The following is an 18,821-nucleotide window of genomic DNA, read 5'->3' as shown; positions in this document are numbered from 1 at the left end:
ATATCTATCCTCATCTCCAAAATTCAGAAAACTAAAACTAAAATTTGTTTGCTTTGATTCCAGTTATTTCTTGATTTCACCAACAACGCAGCAAACGAAAAGTATAGCGTGGATGATGAGGCATTTACCAAAAGACGGCTCCGTCCAAATTCGAGATGTCACATCAATGTATTCGGCAATTACCCTGATCGGGCCTCATGCTCAAGAACTTTTGGCTGAGGTCACAGAGGCTTCGACTACAAAGTCAGATTTCAAATTCATGACCTGTAAGGTAGGTGGAATCAATTTTGCAATAAAAAATATTCAAAGGAAACAAATCTTTGAAATTTTAATCAAAAATATTTCTCATCAAAGGAAACAAATGTCTTTGAAATTTTAATTAAAAATATTCAAAGGAAACAAATGTCTTTGAAATTTTAATTAAAAATATTCAAAGGAAACAAATGTCTTTGAAATTTTAATTAAAAATATTCAAAGGAAACAAATGTCTTTGAAATTTTAATTAAAAATATTCAAAGGAAACAAATGTCTTGGAAATTTTAATTAAAAATATTCAAAGGAAATAAATGTCTTTGAAATTTTAATTAAAAATATTCAAAGGAAATAAATGTCTTTGAAATTTTAATTAAAAATATTCAAAGGAAACAAATGTCTTTGAAATGTTAATTAAAAATATTCAAAGGAAACAAATGTCTTTGAAATTTTAATTAAAAATATTCAAAGGAAATAAATGTCTTTGAAATTTTAATTAAAAATATTCAAAGGAAACAAATGTCTTTGAAATTTTAATTAAAAATATTCAAAGGAAACAAATGTCTTTGAAATTTTAATTAAAAATATTCAAAGGAAACAAATGTCTTTGAAATTTTAATTAAAAATATTCAAAGGAAACAAATGTCTTTGAAATTTTAATTAAAAATATTCAAAGGAAACAAATGTCTTTGAAATTTTAATTAAAAATATTCAAAGGAAATAAATGTCTTTTAAATTTTAATTAAAAATATTCAAAGGAAACAAATGTCTTTTAAATTTTAATTAAAAATATTCTAAGGAAACAAATGTCTTTGAAATTTTAATTAAAAATATTCAAAGGAAACAAATGTCTTTGAAATTTTAATTAAAAATATTCAAAGGAAACAAATGTCTTTGAAATTTTAATTAAAAATATTCAAAGGAAACAAATGTCTTTGAAATTTTAATTAAAAATATTCAAAGGAAACAAATGTCTTTGAAATTTTAATTAAAAATATTCAAAGGAAACAAATGTCTTTGAAATTTTAATTAAAAATATTCAAAGGAAACAAATGTCTTTGAAATTTTAATTAAAAATATTCAAAGGAAATAAATGTCTTTGAAATTTTAATTAAAAATATTCAAAGGAAACAAATGTCTTTGAAATGTTAATTAAAAATATTCAAAGGAAACAAATGTCTTTGAAATTTTAATTAAAAATATTCAAAGGAAACAAATGTCTTTGAAATTTTAATTAAAAATATTCAAAGGAAACAAATGTCTTTGAAATTTTAATTAAAAATATTCAAAGGAAACAAATGTCTTTGAAATTTTAATTAAAAATATTCAAAGGAAATAAATGTCTTTGAAATTTTAATTAAAAATATTCAAAGGAAACAAATGTCTTTGAAATTTTAATTAAAAATATTCAAAGGAAACAAATGTCTTTGAAATTTTAATTAAAAATATTCAAAGGAAACAAATGTCTTTGAAATTTTAATTAAAAATATTCAAAGGAAACAAATGTCTTTGAAATTTTAATTAAAAATATTCAAAGGAAATAAATGTCTTTGAAATTTTATTTAGTACCGACTATATTTATTGCCTGGAATACAGTGAAGTAGTCTTAGTTTTTAATTATGTTTTAAAAGAAATACAATTGTTGCAATATTTTTTTGCATAATTTACTGGGTATGATCACAAAGATTTGGATGGTTATATTTGGCACTTCTGCATAATATAGATGGGGACAATAACTCCAATTTGTTCTTGGTCTAATACCATAGCAAATAAATAACAAACAAATATGAGTTATTATCCTTTGTTCTTTCACCGAGAAGCGCCACCTGGTGACAGTTTAGGTAAACACACACAAAAAAAAACAAAATGCTGCCGTCCGTATAATGCAGAAGTGCCTTATATTTATAGCCAGGAGTGATAAAAATAAACTATTCAGGTACCAGAATCTCTGTATAAAATATATTGAATCTCTTTGAATTTTTCAATCATAGTTTTTTGTCTTGATATGAAAAGAGAACTACTGCTGATCCTGGTTAGATTATTTCATTACTTAGAACTCATTACAAATCAAAACTTCTTTGATTGGATTGATACTGCTTATTTTTGCTTGGGGCAACTACATTTGATATCTGCAATTAGATAATTTTCTTTCTTCTATGATAGTTTTTTTTTTTTAAAACATCCCTTTTTTGATCATTTTTTAATTTTTATTACAAGAATGGCTCTGCACTATTTTTTTTTTTTTTAGTCTTTTGTATGATTTCACCAAGGATTGAACCCTAAACTCCTGACTCAATTGCAAACACTTTAATCATTATGCTAAATAGGCTGGTCCAAATTATAAGGAGGAAACATTAAAAAAAAACATGGCTTTTTTTTTTCATTATCTGAACCAAATAATAAGGAAACTTTTTATCTGAATCCAAGAAAGTAGGTTTTATTTATCTCTTTCCTCTGACAGGAAGATGTGATACAATCAGAAAAAGTGATTTAAAACTAGCACCCTAGAGGAAAGGCACTTTGACCAAATAATTTTTATTGTAAGGTAGACAGCTTGTATTAAATTGACAATAAACGTTATCTCTCTTGCTGATTATATTTTTAGGTGATGATTTAAAAATGTTTCCGTATTATCAGTCATTTTAGCCAGAGTAAATAATTTTAGAAATTTCTTGACATTAGATTTAAAGAGGACCATGTTGTAGCCTGCAGAGAAACAGTCCCATCGTAATATGTTCCACAAATGGGAAGTTCTTGGACAGAAACTGTGTATGAAAATTCTGAGGAAAAAAGATAAAGTTATTTGCAGTTGTGATATTAAGACGAGTTCTTGCTGTCAGTCCATTATAAGGAGGAACCAGAGATTGACGCTCAGTCAAGCACCTTCCATAAAAATAGTGATCGAGTAGAAAAAGACTAGCAACATTTCTTATATTCATATATATATGTGCCAACTGAAAGACAAATGTTTGAGAGATTGATTGTGTGCAGGTGTATATACATTTAAAATACGCAGTTCATAAATGGGACAAATATGTAACGAGACGGTTCTTTAAACAAAAGACAAATAATATCTTTTCTGTGGGGCATGTCAGATAAAAAGGAAACATACCTTCTTTCACTGGTTAGTTTTGACTAAAGGGTCCGTGAGATAAAACACTTTCCCTCTAAAGGAACATGTCATATGCAAAATTATATTTTCATATTTAACCTTTATTTCACTTTTAAGTGTTCCCTTGGAATAGTACGCATTTTTCTGTAGTTCTTAGATTTTCTACTAATTGACCCACCGAATGCTTCCTTAAACCTCAAAAGATTAAATCTCTTCCAAGCCAAACTCCAGTCAGTCTAGATTGACTCTGGTCTGCTCTCTGATTTACTTTCTAAATGCCTGCTCCTGACTGCCCTGTATTTCATGAATATTTCATAACTCTTTCTTTATTCGTTATATGACATCACATAACCAGGTCAGTCCGTATTGTTTTGTTAAACTATATTTTATTATTCTGAACTAAGATTCCAATCTTTCATTATAAATATCTAACTGCAAATATTTCTTGCACATTTTCTGCTATTGAAAGCATCCATTTCAATAACATTTTTCTCTATCGAATATCTCATATTAAATAACATTTGAACACGTCGCAGTGCCACCCCTTGCCTCCTTATTCTATCCTCTTTTTTCCATCAGGTCATCCGGTATTATCCGGGAAACCAATATTTAACAATGAGTAAACATTTTTACACACACACACACACATATTAGTAAACTCACGCACTCCCACACACATGTTTGTTTTGAATGTTTCTCTTATTAATTTATCTTTTTTGCTATTTAACAGGTTGTCGATGTGGGATATGCTAGCGGCATCCGGGCGATGAGGCTAACTCACGTCGGAGAAGATGGGTTCATTCTGTACATTCCTGCCGAGGTGAGATAACAACAAAAAAAAAACGCTCACTTGTTTGCACCATATTGTCTCAGTAGGTCATGCAGCAAACAAATGAAATCTGGGAGGTTCCCAGTTACTGCGTATAGTTTGCTTGGTCATCAACCCTTTTTAGGTTATTTAATGTTGAATGCAGTATTTATGCTTCCAAATCTTTATATCTTCAAATATTTATTTACTAGCTGGACGCCTGGCGTTGCCCGGTTGTACAATACGCTTAAACATGATATTTTAATTTATGCAGATTGCGTATGTATTATAATAGAATCAAACCTCTGTTGAATATTATATATTATAAGGAATAATTTGCTCGACTAATTAGCAAAAAATAAATAATAATGATAATGTAGTTCATCCAATTCCATCTGTGTTTGTTTACAATGTCATCTCAGCTGACGATAAATGCCCTGGAAACTCATTCTAATTAATGTTTAGTTCTAAAATATACAAACAAAGAAATTATTTGCAGCAATTTTAAATGGTACCTTTTTTTATCATAAATTGAATTCATTGATAAGAAAAAAATTAAAATAAAATGGTGAGGTACACTCAGGCTTGAACACGGGATCTTTCAGCCTGTAGTTGAATACTCTACCACTGAGCTATGTTTCCAGATGTCAACAAATCTGGGTGGGTTTTCTAAGAAGAAATTTGTTGAGATTTTATCATCTCCCTTGTCGTGCAACCTAAAATAATTCCCTGTAAAAATTTCATTTTTATCAAAATGAAAGAAAGAATATTTTTAGGACCAGATTTTTTCGATTTTCGATACTTATCAGAAGAATTTCTATACAAAACATATCTAAGAACACTGCCTGACATATAAATTAGCTTTGTGTGAAATTTACAAAAGATAGGCTCAGCTGTTTTGGAAGCTATAAGGAAGGAACTCGCATACAAAGTGACTTTTATATAATAGAAGCAATAGTGTTTGGTTTGGTTGTTTTGTTTTCAACTCTCTTTTTTGGTTATTCAATGCCAAATCCAGTTGCTAGATGTAGTCGACCTAACTGTAATCCAACTGCAGTATCTGGTGCTACAAAATCAGACTGTCTGAAGATATCAGCTTCTTGACTTAAATGAAATAAACATTGATATTATTTTTTTTCCTTGGCCTTTGCAAAACTCAATCATTTTCTACAAAGTCAAAAACAAAAATAATTTTCCTCTGCAAAACAACCAAACCAAACACCATGAATAAATATTTGAAGATATAAAGAACTTGAATCATAAAAACGTTTTTCCAAAATCATTGGATTTGGCATTAAATAACCCGAAAAGGGTTGATATGCCATAAAACAAAAGGACTTTACCAAACCGACTGCAGACAGCTCCCAGTCACTAAATTAATTGACTTGAACAGGTATTATTTACCTAACTGTAAGCCAGCCATAAATTTTTTTTAACATCTGACAACAAAAATGTTGATTAATTGTGAAAGGACTTGAGGAGACTTGTACAAAACCAGCCTAGCTTCCAATAACCAACTAAAAAGAAATCTGGACCATGAATCCTCATCTATGTAAAGTGATCATAGCACATTTAAAAGATTTTGATTTGTTTCCTTGCTGCATAAGCAAAGACAAAAGGTGAGAGCCTCTTTGCTGATGCAGCACCGATTTTTCTGTAAAACAAGATTAATTTAGGGTCGGGCGACTCAAGGAGGCAGCACAGATACAAAAAAAAAGAACATTACTAAGCAGACCAAGCCTAGAAATAAGTAACATTTGGGAGCCTCTAATTGTAGACAAAACAAACATTATACACCCTTAAATTTTTTAGATGAGGTCTTATTGTTTATATTACTTGTATCGATCAGATTATTGTTCTCATCTTGAGTGTTATTTGTGCAACGTTTTCGTTGGATTGTTCTTCGACCGTCCTCAGTTTGTGTTTGAAAAAGAAGAGAGAAAAGTTACTGGCTCTAGATATTTTTGTATTCTGTGAGTTAGCCTTTATTTTATGGTTATTGTTTCAAGGAGGCAGCACATATGCTAAAAAAAAAAAAGAAAAATTACTAAGCAAACCAAGCCTAGAAATAAGTAACATTTAGGAGCCTCTAATTGTAGAAAAAACAAACATTTGTACACCTTTAAAATTTTGGTGATGTAAGGGAGATAATCTGTCAATCTTTATAAGAGTTGGCTTTCCTTTGTTAACCAATTTTTCACAAATACGAAACAATAACCTTAAAATAAAGACTAACTCATAGAATATGAAAATATCTACAGAGCCAGTAACTTTTCTCTTTTCTTTTCCAAGCAACAACAACAACTAACATGTCTGAGGACGGTCAAAGGCTAATCTGACGGAAACGTTGCACATATAACACTCTGATGAAAACAATAGTCTGATCAATACAAGTAATATAAAGATTTACTTGATTTTATGGATTACTAGCCTGGGTGCCTGGTGTTGCCCGGGTGTTTGGAGGTGTGTGTGGAGCAAAAATAAAAAAAGTTGTAGTAGGCAGGTAGGTTCGAACCCATGACACCAAGGCGAAAAAGAAAGTGAAAGAAAACTTGTCGTCTTACCGCTACTCCATGACGCGAAGTGTAGTATCTGTTCTTCAGATGCGGCACTTCCATTTCTCGTTCTCTTTCAGTGGAGGAGAAATCCTTCACGACTGAGACAATTTTTATTTTTGTACCTTTTCTCCACGTTAAAAAACGACCCTGGTGTCTAACTCTGTCCCGTGGGGAGGCATTGTAAATAGGTACTCCATGACGCGACTGGAAGTTTGGAACGTTAAATTAGGCAAAGTAAATTAAAACCGATACAATGACTTGCAAAAGTGGCTTGCAAAAAATCGACCCATCCTTGTAGAAAACTGTCCAGTTGAGGGTGAAGGAATTAATGTTTTTGACCAATTTTTCCATATTTGTCATCTGAGACATCTAGCTCCAAAACAATACTGATCTCGTGAAAATCCATTGCCTCTGTCGAAAGTTTTAGGCAGACATACATACATTTAAACAGACAGGTGAGATTTATATTATAGACTAGCGAGGGGCACCCGGCGTTGCCCAGGTGTTTGGAGGTGTGTGCGGGGGTTAAAAAAAAAAAAAAAAAGTAAGTATTAGGATCGAACCCGAACCGCTGAGGCAAAGTTGTAAATTAAATTGTTAAAAAAAAAAATCGTGCGACGTTAACCATTGCCCCACCGCGAGATGCTAATGGAAACATGTTTGAATTTATTTAATTACTTGGATTTAGCAGGTGCCCGTTTTAATGAGTTAATGAGGTCAAGTTTGACTGCGGAATAGTATTCATTTACTGCTGAACGCTTTTTTCCCTCCTTTAAGATGTTATAGGAAAAAGACTAACCCACATGCGGCGAGCGACAAATATTGAATATTGGTCTTCCCGAAATCGAGCAAATTAAATAGACAGGCGAGCTTCATTGCTAACTGTGAGATATTACGATTTCTATGTGATATAAAAAGTTTTAAAAAGTTGTGAAGCGAGCGACCGCTTCTCTGAAAAAAGCCTTTTGTTGACATACAGAAAAAGCGAACACACATACATACATTTTCGCTTTTATATATATAGACTAGCCTGGGTGCCCGGGTGTTTGGAGGTGGTGTGTGTTGAGCAAAAAAAAAAAAGTGGTAGTAGGCTGGCAGGCTCGAACCCATACTGCAAAGGAGGAAAAGAACATTAAAAACAAAAACATGATGACCTAATTTCTCAATTCTCATCGTGTGCAGAAATGATTTTTCTCACAAAACAGGATGATTGTAGCTGATTTAAAAAATTTGGACCTAATTATTCGGTTTACATCATATGCCTGCTTGAGGCAGCAATTAATTTTCCAATAGTTAAAAATATACAGCACAAGATGTTGACACACTGGTTTTTGTTAGAAGCCTGAAATTAAGCAATTATGTATCAGATAAGTAACCGTTAAGCAATTATGTATCAGATGGGTAACCATTTGGGAATACCAGGTGCTGTATGTAGGAAGATTTTGACACCTCTTTGCAGGAACTGCAAAAACCTAACATCATGTCCCTTAACCGGGATATACGTGCAACTGAGGACCATTTGTGAATTCAATATTCCTATGACATTTCCTCCTCCAAAAAAATCTGGTTCAACCCACCTAGGATGAACGCTGCTGGCTTTTTTACAGTTATTTTTCTTCAATCTTGGCCTTTTGGCTAGGAACAAAGTATACACAATCCATCATTGACTTTTTGAAGACCTAACAAGAAAAAATATTAAAGTGAAACTTGGCCGGTAAGAAGAGAAATGATATATACAAATATGAGGCTTAGCTCTGATGACCACGGACAAAGTATTGAATCTGGTGTAAAGATGTGTGAAGAACAAGTGACTGATGGTTATCTATATATATAAAAGCCAAACGTCTGTGTGTATGTATGTTTGTTTGTAACGCTAAAACTTTTGAAAGACGAAACCAAACTTGACAAATTTGGTATCATATCGAAGCCCCATCACCCGGATGACAAATATCGAAATTTCACGTCAAATGGACCACTAGAAGTTGGTCAACTGATCAGTTATCTTCGAGGGGGGGCCCCAAAAAGCCTGTCATTATCTATATATATAAAAGACAAATGTTTGTTTGTAACGCTAAAACTTGAGATGAAAGATTCCTCTCCCCTAAGAATAAAACATATGTTCAATATCTGCTTTTGTTTTTTCATTGTTTATATGGTCCCGAGCAACGCCGGGTAGCCCTGCTAGTCTATTATATAAATCGCACCTGTCTGTTTAAATGTATGTATGTATGCCTAAAACTTTAGACAGAGGCGACGGATTTTCACGAGATTGGTATCGTTTTGAAGCACAACCCTTCGGACAACAAATATCAAAAAATTTGCTAAAAACCTTCACCTTCAACTAGGCGCTTTTCTACAGGGAGGAGTTGCTTTTTTCGCTGATATTTTTGAAAGTCACCTCTTCTTTTCAATTGATTAGCCTTAATTTAAACATTCGTCACTTCCGGTTTGGCGATGGGCGCAACAGCAAAGATGTCACTTCTTTTTTTTTTTTTTTTTTTTTTTTTTTCACGTTCTTTTCCTCCTTCTCGAGCCTACTACCACTTATTTTTTTTTTCTAAACACACACCTCCAAACACCCGGGCAATGCCAGGCACCCAGGCTAGCGTTGAAAGAATGGGAGTTCTTGGTTTAGTAGATTTAAACAGTTGAGGTAGTATCACATGGAAAACATGTAGAAAAGTGATATGGGTGGACGAAAGAAAGATAAAGATCTCGTCAGTTAGTTTGGAAGTCAATTTTTAAAAGCTGTCCAATGCATGCCAGTATGTAAGATGGACATTAAATTGAATATGATTATGATGATAATGATTGTAAGTTCAAGTTGTCGTTACCTCTTCTTCAAAACCTGCCTTTTATCTAACACAGGGTTTCTCAACCAGGGTTCTGCAGAACTCTGAGGTTCATTCAGAGCTTGCCAAGGGTTCCTTTAAGAAATGCTGATAAATAGATGGCTTGTCACATTGAAGAAACAACTGTCACCTTAGGCCAATATATTTTTGTTCATATTATTTTGATTGCTATTGCCTTTTAAATAAATTATTTTAGTTATTTTTCAAGTGTAAATAAACTGAAAAAAAGGAGTGTTTAAACTAGATTTAAAATATGTTGATTTTTTTTTTTTTTTTTTTTTTTCAAAATTGTCAAATTTCAGGAGGAGGATTTTTTTTTACCTAAAATCAAGATACCTAAAACTATATCCGATGGTGAGGCCCCACCTTGCGGGCCTTAGGGAGTGTGAAGCCACCCTTTAATTGCCATTGCTCCCAGGTCCACTCTGACCGAGAGTGGTAGTACCTGTTAGGGTCCCAACTATGGGTTAAATAGAATCTGATTTAAAAAAACAAATATACTCCATTAAAAATCGTTCCTCAAAATAACTAGATTTGGCATTAAATAACCTGAAAAAGGTTGATATGCCGTAAAACAACCAACCAACCCTCCTTCCTCTCTCTCCCCCATGTCACCCTCCATCCTCTCTCTACCCCCATGTCACCCTCCATCCTCTCTCTACCCCCATGTCACCCTCCGTCCTCTCTCTCCCCCCATGTCACCATCCGTCCTCTCTCTCCCCCATGTCACCATCCGTCCTCTCTCTCCCCCATGTCACCATCCGTCCTCTCTCTCCCCCATGTCACCATCCGTCCTCTCTCTCCCCCATGTCACCCTCCGTCCTCTCTCTCTACCCCCGTGTCTCCCTCCGTCCTCTCTCTCTACCCCCGTGTCTCCCTCCGTCCTCTCTCTCCCCCCATGTCACCCTCCGTCCTCTCTCTCTCCCCCCATGTCACCCTCCGTCCTCTCTCTCTCCCCCCATGTCACCCTCCGTCCTCTCTCTCTCCCCCCATGTCACCCTCCGTCCTCTCTCTCTCCCCCCATGTCACCCTCCGTCCTCTCTCTCTCCCCCCATGTCACCCTCCGTCCTCTCTCTCTCCCCCCATGTCACCCTCCGTCCTCTCTCTCTCCCCCCATGTCACCCTCCGTCCTCTCTCTCTCCCCCCATGTCACCCTCCGTCCTCTCTCTCTCCCCCCCCTGTGTCACCCTCCGTCCTCTCTCTCTCCCCCCCCTGTGTCACCCTCCGTCCTCTCTCTCTCCCCCCCCTGTGTCACCCTCCGTCCTCTCTCTCTCCCCCCCCTGTGTCACCCTCCGTCCTCTCTCTCTCCCCCCCCTGTGTCACCCTCCGTCCTTTCTCTCCCCCCCGTGTCTCCCTTTGCCCCCCTCTGTCTCCCTCCGCATCCCCATACCCCTATATCTCCCTACATGCTCTCTCCCCACCCTCCATATCTTTCTGTGCTCCCCCATCACTCTCTATCCTCTCCCCGCCATATCTCTCTCCCCCATATCTCTCTCCATCCTCTTCCTTTCTCCCTCTGTCCTCTTCCCTTCTATCTCCTCCATTCTCTTCCATCCTTCTCTTACCATCTTACTCTTCTACCCTCTTCTCTCTACTCTCTAAGTTGCTCTTATCATATAGGTTCTTTTCCCCTCTCTTCATCTTTTCCAGTATGCCCTCCACGTTTATGACACACTGATGCGTGCTGGCAGCGATTACGGCATCCGAAATGTTGGCTTTAACTGCATGAAGGAATTGCGAGTTGAGAAGTTCTTTGCCAGTTGGGGCGTCGATTTGACTACCATCACAACACCATTCGAATGTGGACGCGAATTCCGTGTCAAGTTCAGTGTAAGTGTCTCACTTTTTTCGTCTCTCTTTCTCTCTGGTTTGCAAAGTACAAATTTTTTTAGAAAAATTGCAAATATTGCTTTTAATAATAAAATAGCGACATGTCTAGTTTCATTACATTTAAACTTCCGCAGGTTTGTACATAGGGGAGAAAGAAACCAAGAGGGAATTCCAAAGTCCGGCAGTCTGAGAGAAGAAACCATTAAAGTAGAAAGTTTTGCTATTTGGGTTTGAATTGTAAAATCTGACACGATAACTTTGTCTTATTTGGATTGTTCCCATTACCGTTTTCGAGTAGTATTCTCATGTTTGGGTCAATGCAGCATCCAACCTACTTATCGTTTCAAACTCTGGAATTTTTCTGTCAAATGCATGAGTCTGCATGGAATTTTGAACCAAACCCTTTATTCAATTCACAGGGGTAGCACACTGTTGTTCCGTCAACAATGACTGCATGGAAGTTTTAAGTAATTTCCTGTTGTATGGATAAAGTACTTTATAAAATAGTAAGTTACACTCTTCTAGAGGTTGAAGGTTCAATTGTCAGTCCAGGCAATATTCAAACTACAATTGTGAATTACTTAGAACTTCTATCCAATTATGGCTGATGGAACAAGAACATGCTATTCCCATTAAATAAATTAAAGATTAAATAAAGGGTTCCATTTGAAATTTCATACAGATTCCCAAGTTCAACTAAAAGATTCCTGGAGTTCGAAAAGATATGCCTAAAGGTTCTAACGGTTACATTGACTGTAATGTTGTGAAAATAATACTCGAGATATGAATGATCGTTCAAAGAATACAAATTATCAATCCTCATCTAAAAAATTCAGAAAGCTGATGAGGTAGACTCTGCATACACTTCAATAAATGTTTTGTTTTATTTATTTTTTCAGAAAGGTGATTTTATTGGTAAAGAAGCTTTATTACAACAACGAGAAGAAGGTGTGAAGCAAAAACTAGTCCACTTCATCCTCGAAGATCACAATGTTGACACCGATCTGTGGCCATGGGGTGGGGAACCTATCTACCGAAATGGTGAATATGTCGGGGAGACAACATCTAGTGGCTATGGCTATACCCTTGAACAAATGCTTTGCCTTGGATTCGTCTCCAAATTTGAAAATGGCTCTCCAGTTGTGATGAAGAACCTGAATGAATTCATTTTGGATAAGAACGCTAAATATGAGATTGATATAGCCGGGCGAAAGTTTTCAGCGAAGGCCGGAATTTACACCCCAAAGAGCGCTCTTGCCATATCTGAACCTTCCTTCATTCCTGTCCCCCATCGTGCTCGGACATTGTGAGCCAGAAGCTTTTCTGGCAGTATTTGTTTATGATATTCTTTTCTTGATCGTTACTTTTACGGTTTTATGATATTTGGACATTTTTCTTTTCTTTTTTTTTTTTTTTAAGTTGCAACCAATTTTGTGACTTTCCCAACGACCCGTTTTTATGCCCACTAAACTTTGAAAGGAGGAGGAGGAGGTTCTGACAAGCTTTTCTCAGTTCAATATGATATTCAAACATTTCAGATTTATTTTTTTTATTATTTGATCAGTCGAATTCCTTTATTCCACTCAACCAAATTTGTGATAAAGATAATCGAAACCATAATTTGCTAAAATTTAGCATGGATTTATTAAAAAAAAATGTCTTTTGATTCAAAAGGAATTTTGTAACTTCAAAGAGTATCCTGAAAAAAAAAAATTTGATAATGATTTATAAAAGAGTGCTGTAGTTTGCTTGAAGCATTGTGTGGATTGTGTAAGACGTTAACACTTGAAAGCAAAAGTAATGTGGTTTTCTTTTTGCAACATTGTTTGATGGAAACACATGTAAAATGACAATATTAATAGAAAATAAATAGTAATGACACAATGCCATCTATATATATAAAAGCGAAAATGTGTGTTAGTGTGTGCGGTTTTTGTGTATGTCCGGCAAAGGCTTTTGAAGGCGGGGGGGGGGGGGGGGGATCAGGGCGGTTACTGTTTCTTAGAACTTTATATATACTCCCTAGATTATAATATCTATGATTTACGAAATGAGGTTGTGTCTATCTTTTATTTGAGCAACTTTTACACGCTATTTTCGTGGTATTTTCTGCTCTCCGCATGTTTGGCTTTTCCGTATAAAAAAGTGAAACTGAGTCCAAAGCAAATGCATCTGGCATTCATTCCAGGGATGTCCAGAAAGCAATCAGCTTTGATCAGTGTGGGCAAAACCCGTCATATCAGACAATTGCTATTCATTTGGACACTCCCCTTTTTATGGGGAGCTGGTTTTCCCTAAACATCTTGGGGAAACAAACAAATACGCAGAAACTGGCTTGCAGCCAAAGTTAAGTGTGGTGTGATGTTTAACCTCATTAAATTTACGCACCTGTGTGAACTCATGCACTTAACTTTTTAATTGTTTAATTTCAACCGTTCTCACTTCTCTGCCATCTTAGCGTTGGTAACGTGTCACGTTTCCTTTTTCGACTTCGCCTCAAGGCTTAGGGTTCGAGTCTACCTGCCTACCAAAACTTTTTTTTCCTACACACACACACACACACACACACACACCCCGAAAAACACCCGAGCAACACTGGACACCCATGCTAGTCTTATATATATATATATATATATATATATATAAAGGCAAAAGTGTTGCGCGTGTTTTTGTATGTCCAGTAAGGCGTTTTTTGCGAGGTTTCGGGGGGTAGGGGGATACTATGTTTTAGAACTTTTTATATACTCCCTAAATTGTAATATCTACAATTTGCGAACGGAGATCATCTATATCTTTTATTTGAGCGACTTTTACAAAATTCACGCTATTTCGTTCTGTCGCATGTTTGTTCGGCTTTTTCGTATAAAAGTGAAACTAATCGAAAGCAAAGCCATCAGCAGTCTGTCCATGCTGGGACTTCTTGAAAGCAGTTAGCTTTGATCAATCTGGGGAAAACCCTTCATATCGGACAATTGCTATTCATTTCAGAGTTCCCCCTTTTTCAGGGGAGCTTAGTTTCCCCAACATCATGAGGAAACAAATAAATGAAACGGCGGAAAGCTTAATTGGCCCTCAGCCAACGTTCATTTCTGCATTCACTTAGCAAGTCAACTTTTTGATTGACCTTGTTAAATTTGAACGCTTTTCACTTCCTATGGCTTCATAGTGTAGCTGTAAGATGTCACATTTTCTTTCAATTTCTTTTCCGCCTTCGGGTTTGTTACGGGTTCGAGCCTCCCTCCCTACTAACACTTTATTTTTTTTTCTTTTACACCTCCAAACACCCGGGCAACGCCGGGTACCCCCACTAGTCTTTGATAAATCGATGATGAGATTCTTTTCAAAATGGTACGCGATACAATCTCTCCTCTCTCATTCATAAAATTTGATTTTCTTATTTAAAAATAAAACTACTTTATCCATTTACCTGATATTTGGAATATGATATTTTTATTCTGCCACAGATTTTTCTTTATTTTTGTTTTTTAATATAGGAGAGAGCCTGAACAAGATCCAATTTTTTTTTTTTTTTATATACATAAGGTGTAAAAAAAATTTTTTAATTAAATAATAAACATAAATCTTTTACAAAATTGCTCCAAACATAATTTACATCCCTTCTTTTACCAGCGTATAGGCAAAAAATATATATGGCATAATCACTTTGACACACCAGTCTCTGCTGGATCACCAAAGTTAAGCAACAGTGAACCTGTTCAGTACTAAATGGGTGACCATTTGGGAATTCCAGGTGCTGTATGTGCTCTCTGCTTATCTCGGCATTGTTTCCAGTCGTCCTGGACTTCTCCTTGCCACGGGACTCAAACAGTGCCAATTCAGGAGAATTGTGGTTGGGGATTGCGCAACCCTTGCCTCATAATTACCTGCACAGCTTCCCCTACAAGGTATATCCTTTGTCTTTCGAGACTGACAGGAGGCATTGAGGCAAAAAACACTTTGATTGAATGGAGATTCCCTTTTTTTTTCTTTTTTTTTTTTCAAATTAAATAATGAATATATTAATTTTTTGCAAAACTGCTCCAAACATTATCCACATCACTTCTTTTACAAGCTTATAGGCGAAAAAACACTCAGATTGAATGAAAATTTCTTTTTTGAAAAGGAGGTGATACCTCAGAATATTGAAATAGAAATAAAATGACACTCTACCATCTTTGATTAATTGATAATTGAATTCTTCAATATTGTTTGCTGCATAGGAGTTTCTGTCAACCAGTATCTTCAACCGATAATTGCATTGTCATTGCTTTCAAATATTAACTTCATAAAGATTTATATTTATCAAATTGATTTTTGTTGTCATAGATTAAATCCTCTTATCCATGGCCAACTTCAGTATTATTATATTATTATTATATATTATTATATTATTATTATTATATTATTGTATTATTATTATTATTATTATTATTATTATATTATTATTATATTATTATTATTATATTATATATTATTATATTATTATTATTATATTATTGTATTATTATTATTATTATATTATTATTATATTATTATTATATATTATTATATTATTATTATATTATTGTATTATTATTATTATTATATTATTATTATTATTATATATTATTATATCATTATTATTATATTATTGTATTATTATTATTATTATTATATTATTATTATATTATTATTATTATTATTATATATTATTATATTATTATTATTATATTATTGTATTATTATTATTATTATATTGTATTATTATATTATTATTATTATTATAATTATATATTATTATTATTATTATAATTATATATTATTATTATATTATATTCACTTTTCGTCTTCTTTCAATCTAAGACGTTTCGCTTATTTACATTTGATTATGCATACTCACACATTATACATATTAGAATCACACATTTATATTCATTTTTTTCCTCTGCTTAAACTTATCATCTTGATCAAATTTATATTAAATGCTGGCGTTGTTTTCTGGCACTAAGCTAAAAACCATCATACTTCTGTATTGTATCTAAGAAAATTAGAGACTGTCACAGATGTAACCTTACTTCTTTTTCAGATGTGCCATATCGATCTTGAGAATCTGTAAGAATTTTTTGGCAGTAAACTTAACAGTACTTGTACAGTTTAATCAAGACATTAAAGAATGAAAATATCGAAAAAAGGTTATATTGTATGTATCCGTTATGGAATGAAGTTCTCAAAAAAAATGTTCACTTAATTTCATCAAGTACTTTTTTTTTTTTCACAGTGAAAAAACAATGTTATGATAGCGAGCAAAAGGTTCGATTTTTAGGAAAAGAAGCTAGTAATAAAGATGGGGAGGGAGTGTAGGCGCTTTATATGGAGTTATCTCCCTGTGGCATGTTAAAAAATTTCATAATGGCTGACTTCAACGCGCTCTCATAAAAACGTGTTTTTCTGCTGTAAAAAAAACCCACTTGATCAAATTAAATGAATTTTTTTTTTTCAGAGAACTTCAGTCCAAAACGGATACATACAATATAACTTTTCTTCGATATTTTCGTTTTTTAATGTCTTGATTAAACTGTACAAGTACTGTTAAGTTTACTGTCAAAGAATTCTTACAGATTCTCAAGATCGATATGGCACATCTGAAAAAGAACTTTATATATGGAGAGAAATTCTCTTTCCTACTGTCACCCTTTACTTGCAACGAGTCGAATGTATTTTGTAACACATCACAAAACTGTGGTCGACTTTTCAACACCAAGAATAATGTTACAGTTATTATTATAATATTTACTTTTCATCTTATTTCAATCTTAGACGTTTCGTGAATAATTTCAAACTTATCCAGTCTGTTGCCATTTCACGTGTACTGTCTATCAAGTCGTCACAAACTTATCCCTGTCATATCTTAAGCAACCTACCGTGTTTCTTTGACATCAATGTGGGACATACTTTGGAATGTTTTAGATGCCTGACAGTAAGTGACGCAACAGTACCAGTTGAGATGTCATCATGTGCTTCAATTTCTGACAGAAGAAATTATCTCCAGATAATTTATGCAAACTGATTCGAATGTTTACAATGCTGATTCTAGTGTCAAAAGTAGTTACTAGATTTTGATTTTGATTTCCATGCAAGATTTAGTGATGTTAATGATAAGTTGTGTTATTTCTCTACAATAAAACTATGGCCAGCCATGGATTTGAAAAATAATACCCATGCGATATCTACGAAATTACCAATAACTTTTAAAAATGGTTAATTAAAAGTGTAAAATAATATCCAATTTTATGTACATTTTATCATTTTAGTACCAGCAATATACGATTAAGTTTAACAAAAAAAAAAAAAGAATCGTTTTTGGCATCGGAAATAGGCACAATTTTTCCTATACTCCAAAAGTTTTGATTTTTCAAATCCATAATTCTGATTAATCATCACAACACTACAAAAAGCACAACAACAAAAAAAAAAATCTAAAAATCAAACAAAATCAATTGCACACTCCAAAAAACACTTTCACAAAAAAAAAAACGTTGTAAAAACTGTCTGATAAAAAAACAAAAAATTGTCTGACCTTGGATGACCTTATAATTGTTGAAAAGTTGTTAAACAAACAAATATTCAATCTCTATAATTTACTGCTATTAATAATATGAATAAGAAGTTGCTTGTGTTATTTATCTGTCAAACAACGATTCCGGATTCAGCCATGGATAATGGTCTATATAATTACCCTGGTAAAAACATCCTCAACCAATTAATTGTACTTATTTTTTCTGTCTGAAGATAAAGTTTACCTTATAAATTCAAAAAACATAACACCACCAATACCATCCTGGTATAACGTTGGTAAATAAATAATTAATAATTGAAAAACATTGAAATCTTTCAATATTTTTACCTATTCTGTTAACTTGTCTCGTATCCAATGGTGTCATTCTACCAAACTGTATTGCCATAGTCATCAGACACAATTTCTTATACAATTACTAATATCTTTTTAAAAGTGGTTAACAGCAAATGATTTCACTTTTTAGATTATTTAACCATATTAGTTCCCAACTTTTCATTAATTTATTATAGAAATCTATTCTAAATACAATATTATATTTGAGTAAAATTATTTTTAAAGATTTTCTTGACTTTATAGGATAAAACACAATAATCTCTCTCTCTCTCTCTGGCTATATATATGTGTGTGTGTTTATGGGGGGAAAATATGCTTATTCAATTATAGTTCACCGTTTATTTATACCAATGTTTTTATTTATGAGTCCTGGATATGACCTTAAACTATATATGATGGTGAGGTCCCAGTTGCCATTGCTCCCAAGTCCACTCTGACCCGGAGTGGTAGTACCTGTTAGGGTCCCAACTATTGGTTAAATAGAAACCGACTTGAAAAAAAAAAAAAAATATTCTATTAA

The 18,821-nt window shown here is 33.7% G+C and overlaps 1 protein-coding gene across 2 annotated transcripts in view; it reads left to right on the top strand.

Moving 5' to 3' along the window:
- The window catches only part of LOC145259852 (pyruvate dehydrogenase phosphatase regulatory subunit, mitochondrial-like), a 169,959-nt gene extending 156,802 nt beyond the window's left edge, over window positions 1–13,157 (top strand). For both annotated transcript variants that reach the window (XM_080117693.1, XM_080117694.1), the window contains 4 exons: window positions 64–271; window positions 4,095–4,184; window positions 11,233–11,412; window positions 12,312–13,157. In XM_080117693.1, coding sequence (XP_079973819.1) covers window positions 64–271; window positions 4,095–4,184; window positions 11,233–11,412; window positions 12,312–12,722 — 889 coding nt within the window. In that variant the 3' untranslated portion in view covers window positions 12,723–13,157. The remainder of the gene's footprint in view (window positions 1–63; window positions 272–4,094; window positions 4,185–11,232; window positions 11,413–12,311) is intronic.
- The last annotated feature ends 5,664 nt before the right edge of the window (window positions 13,158–18,821 follow it).

This window comes from Euprymna scolopes, chromosome 35 (genome assembly GCF_053919585.1).
Source record: "Euprymna scolopes isolate OS-2025 chromosome 35, ASM5391958v1, whole genome shotgun sequence".
Lineage (NCBI taxonomy): Eukaryota > Metazoa > Mollusca > Cephalopoda > Sepiida > Sepiolidae > Euprymna > Euprymna scolopes.
The sequence above is the reverse complement of the archived record's forward strand: the minus strand, read 5'-3'. Positions and strand labels throughout refer to the sequence as shown.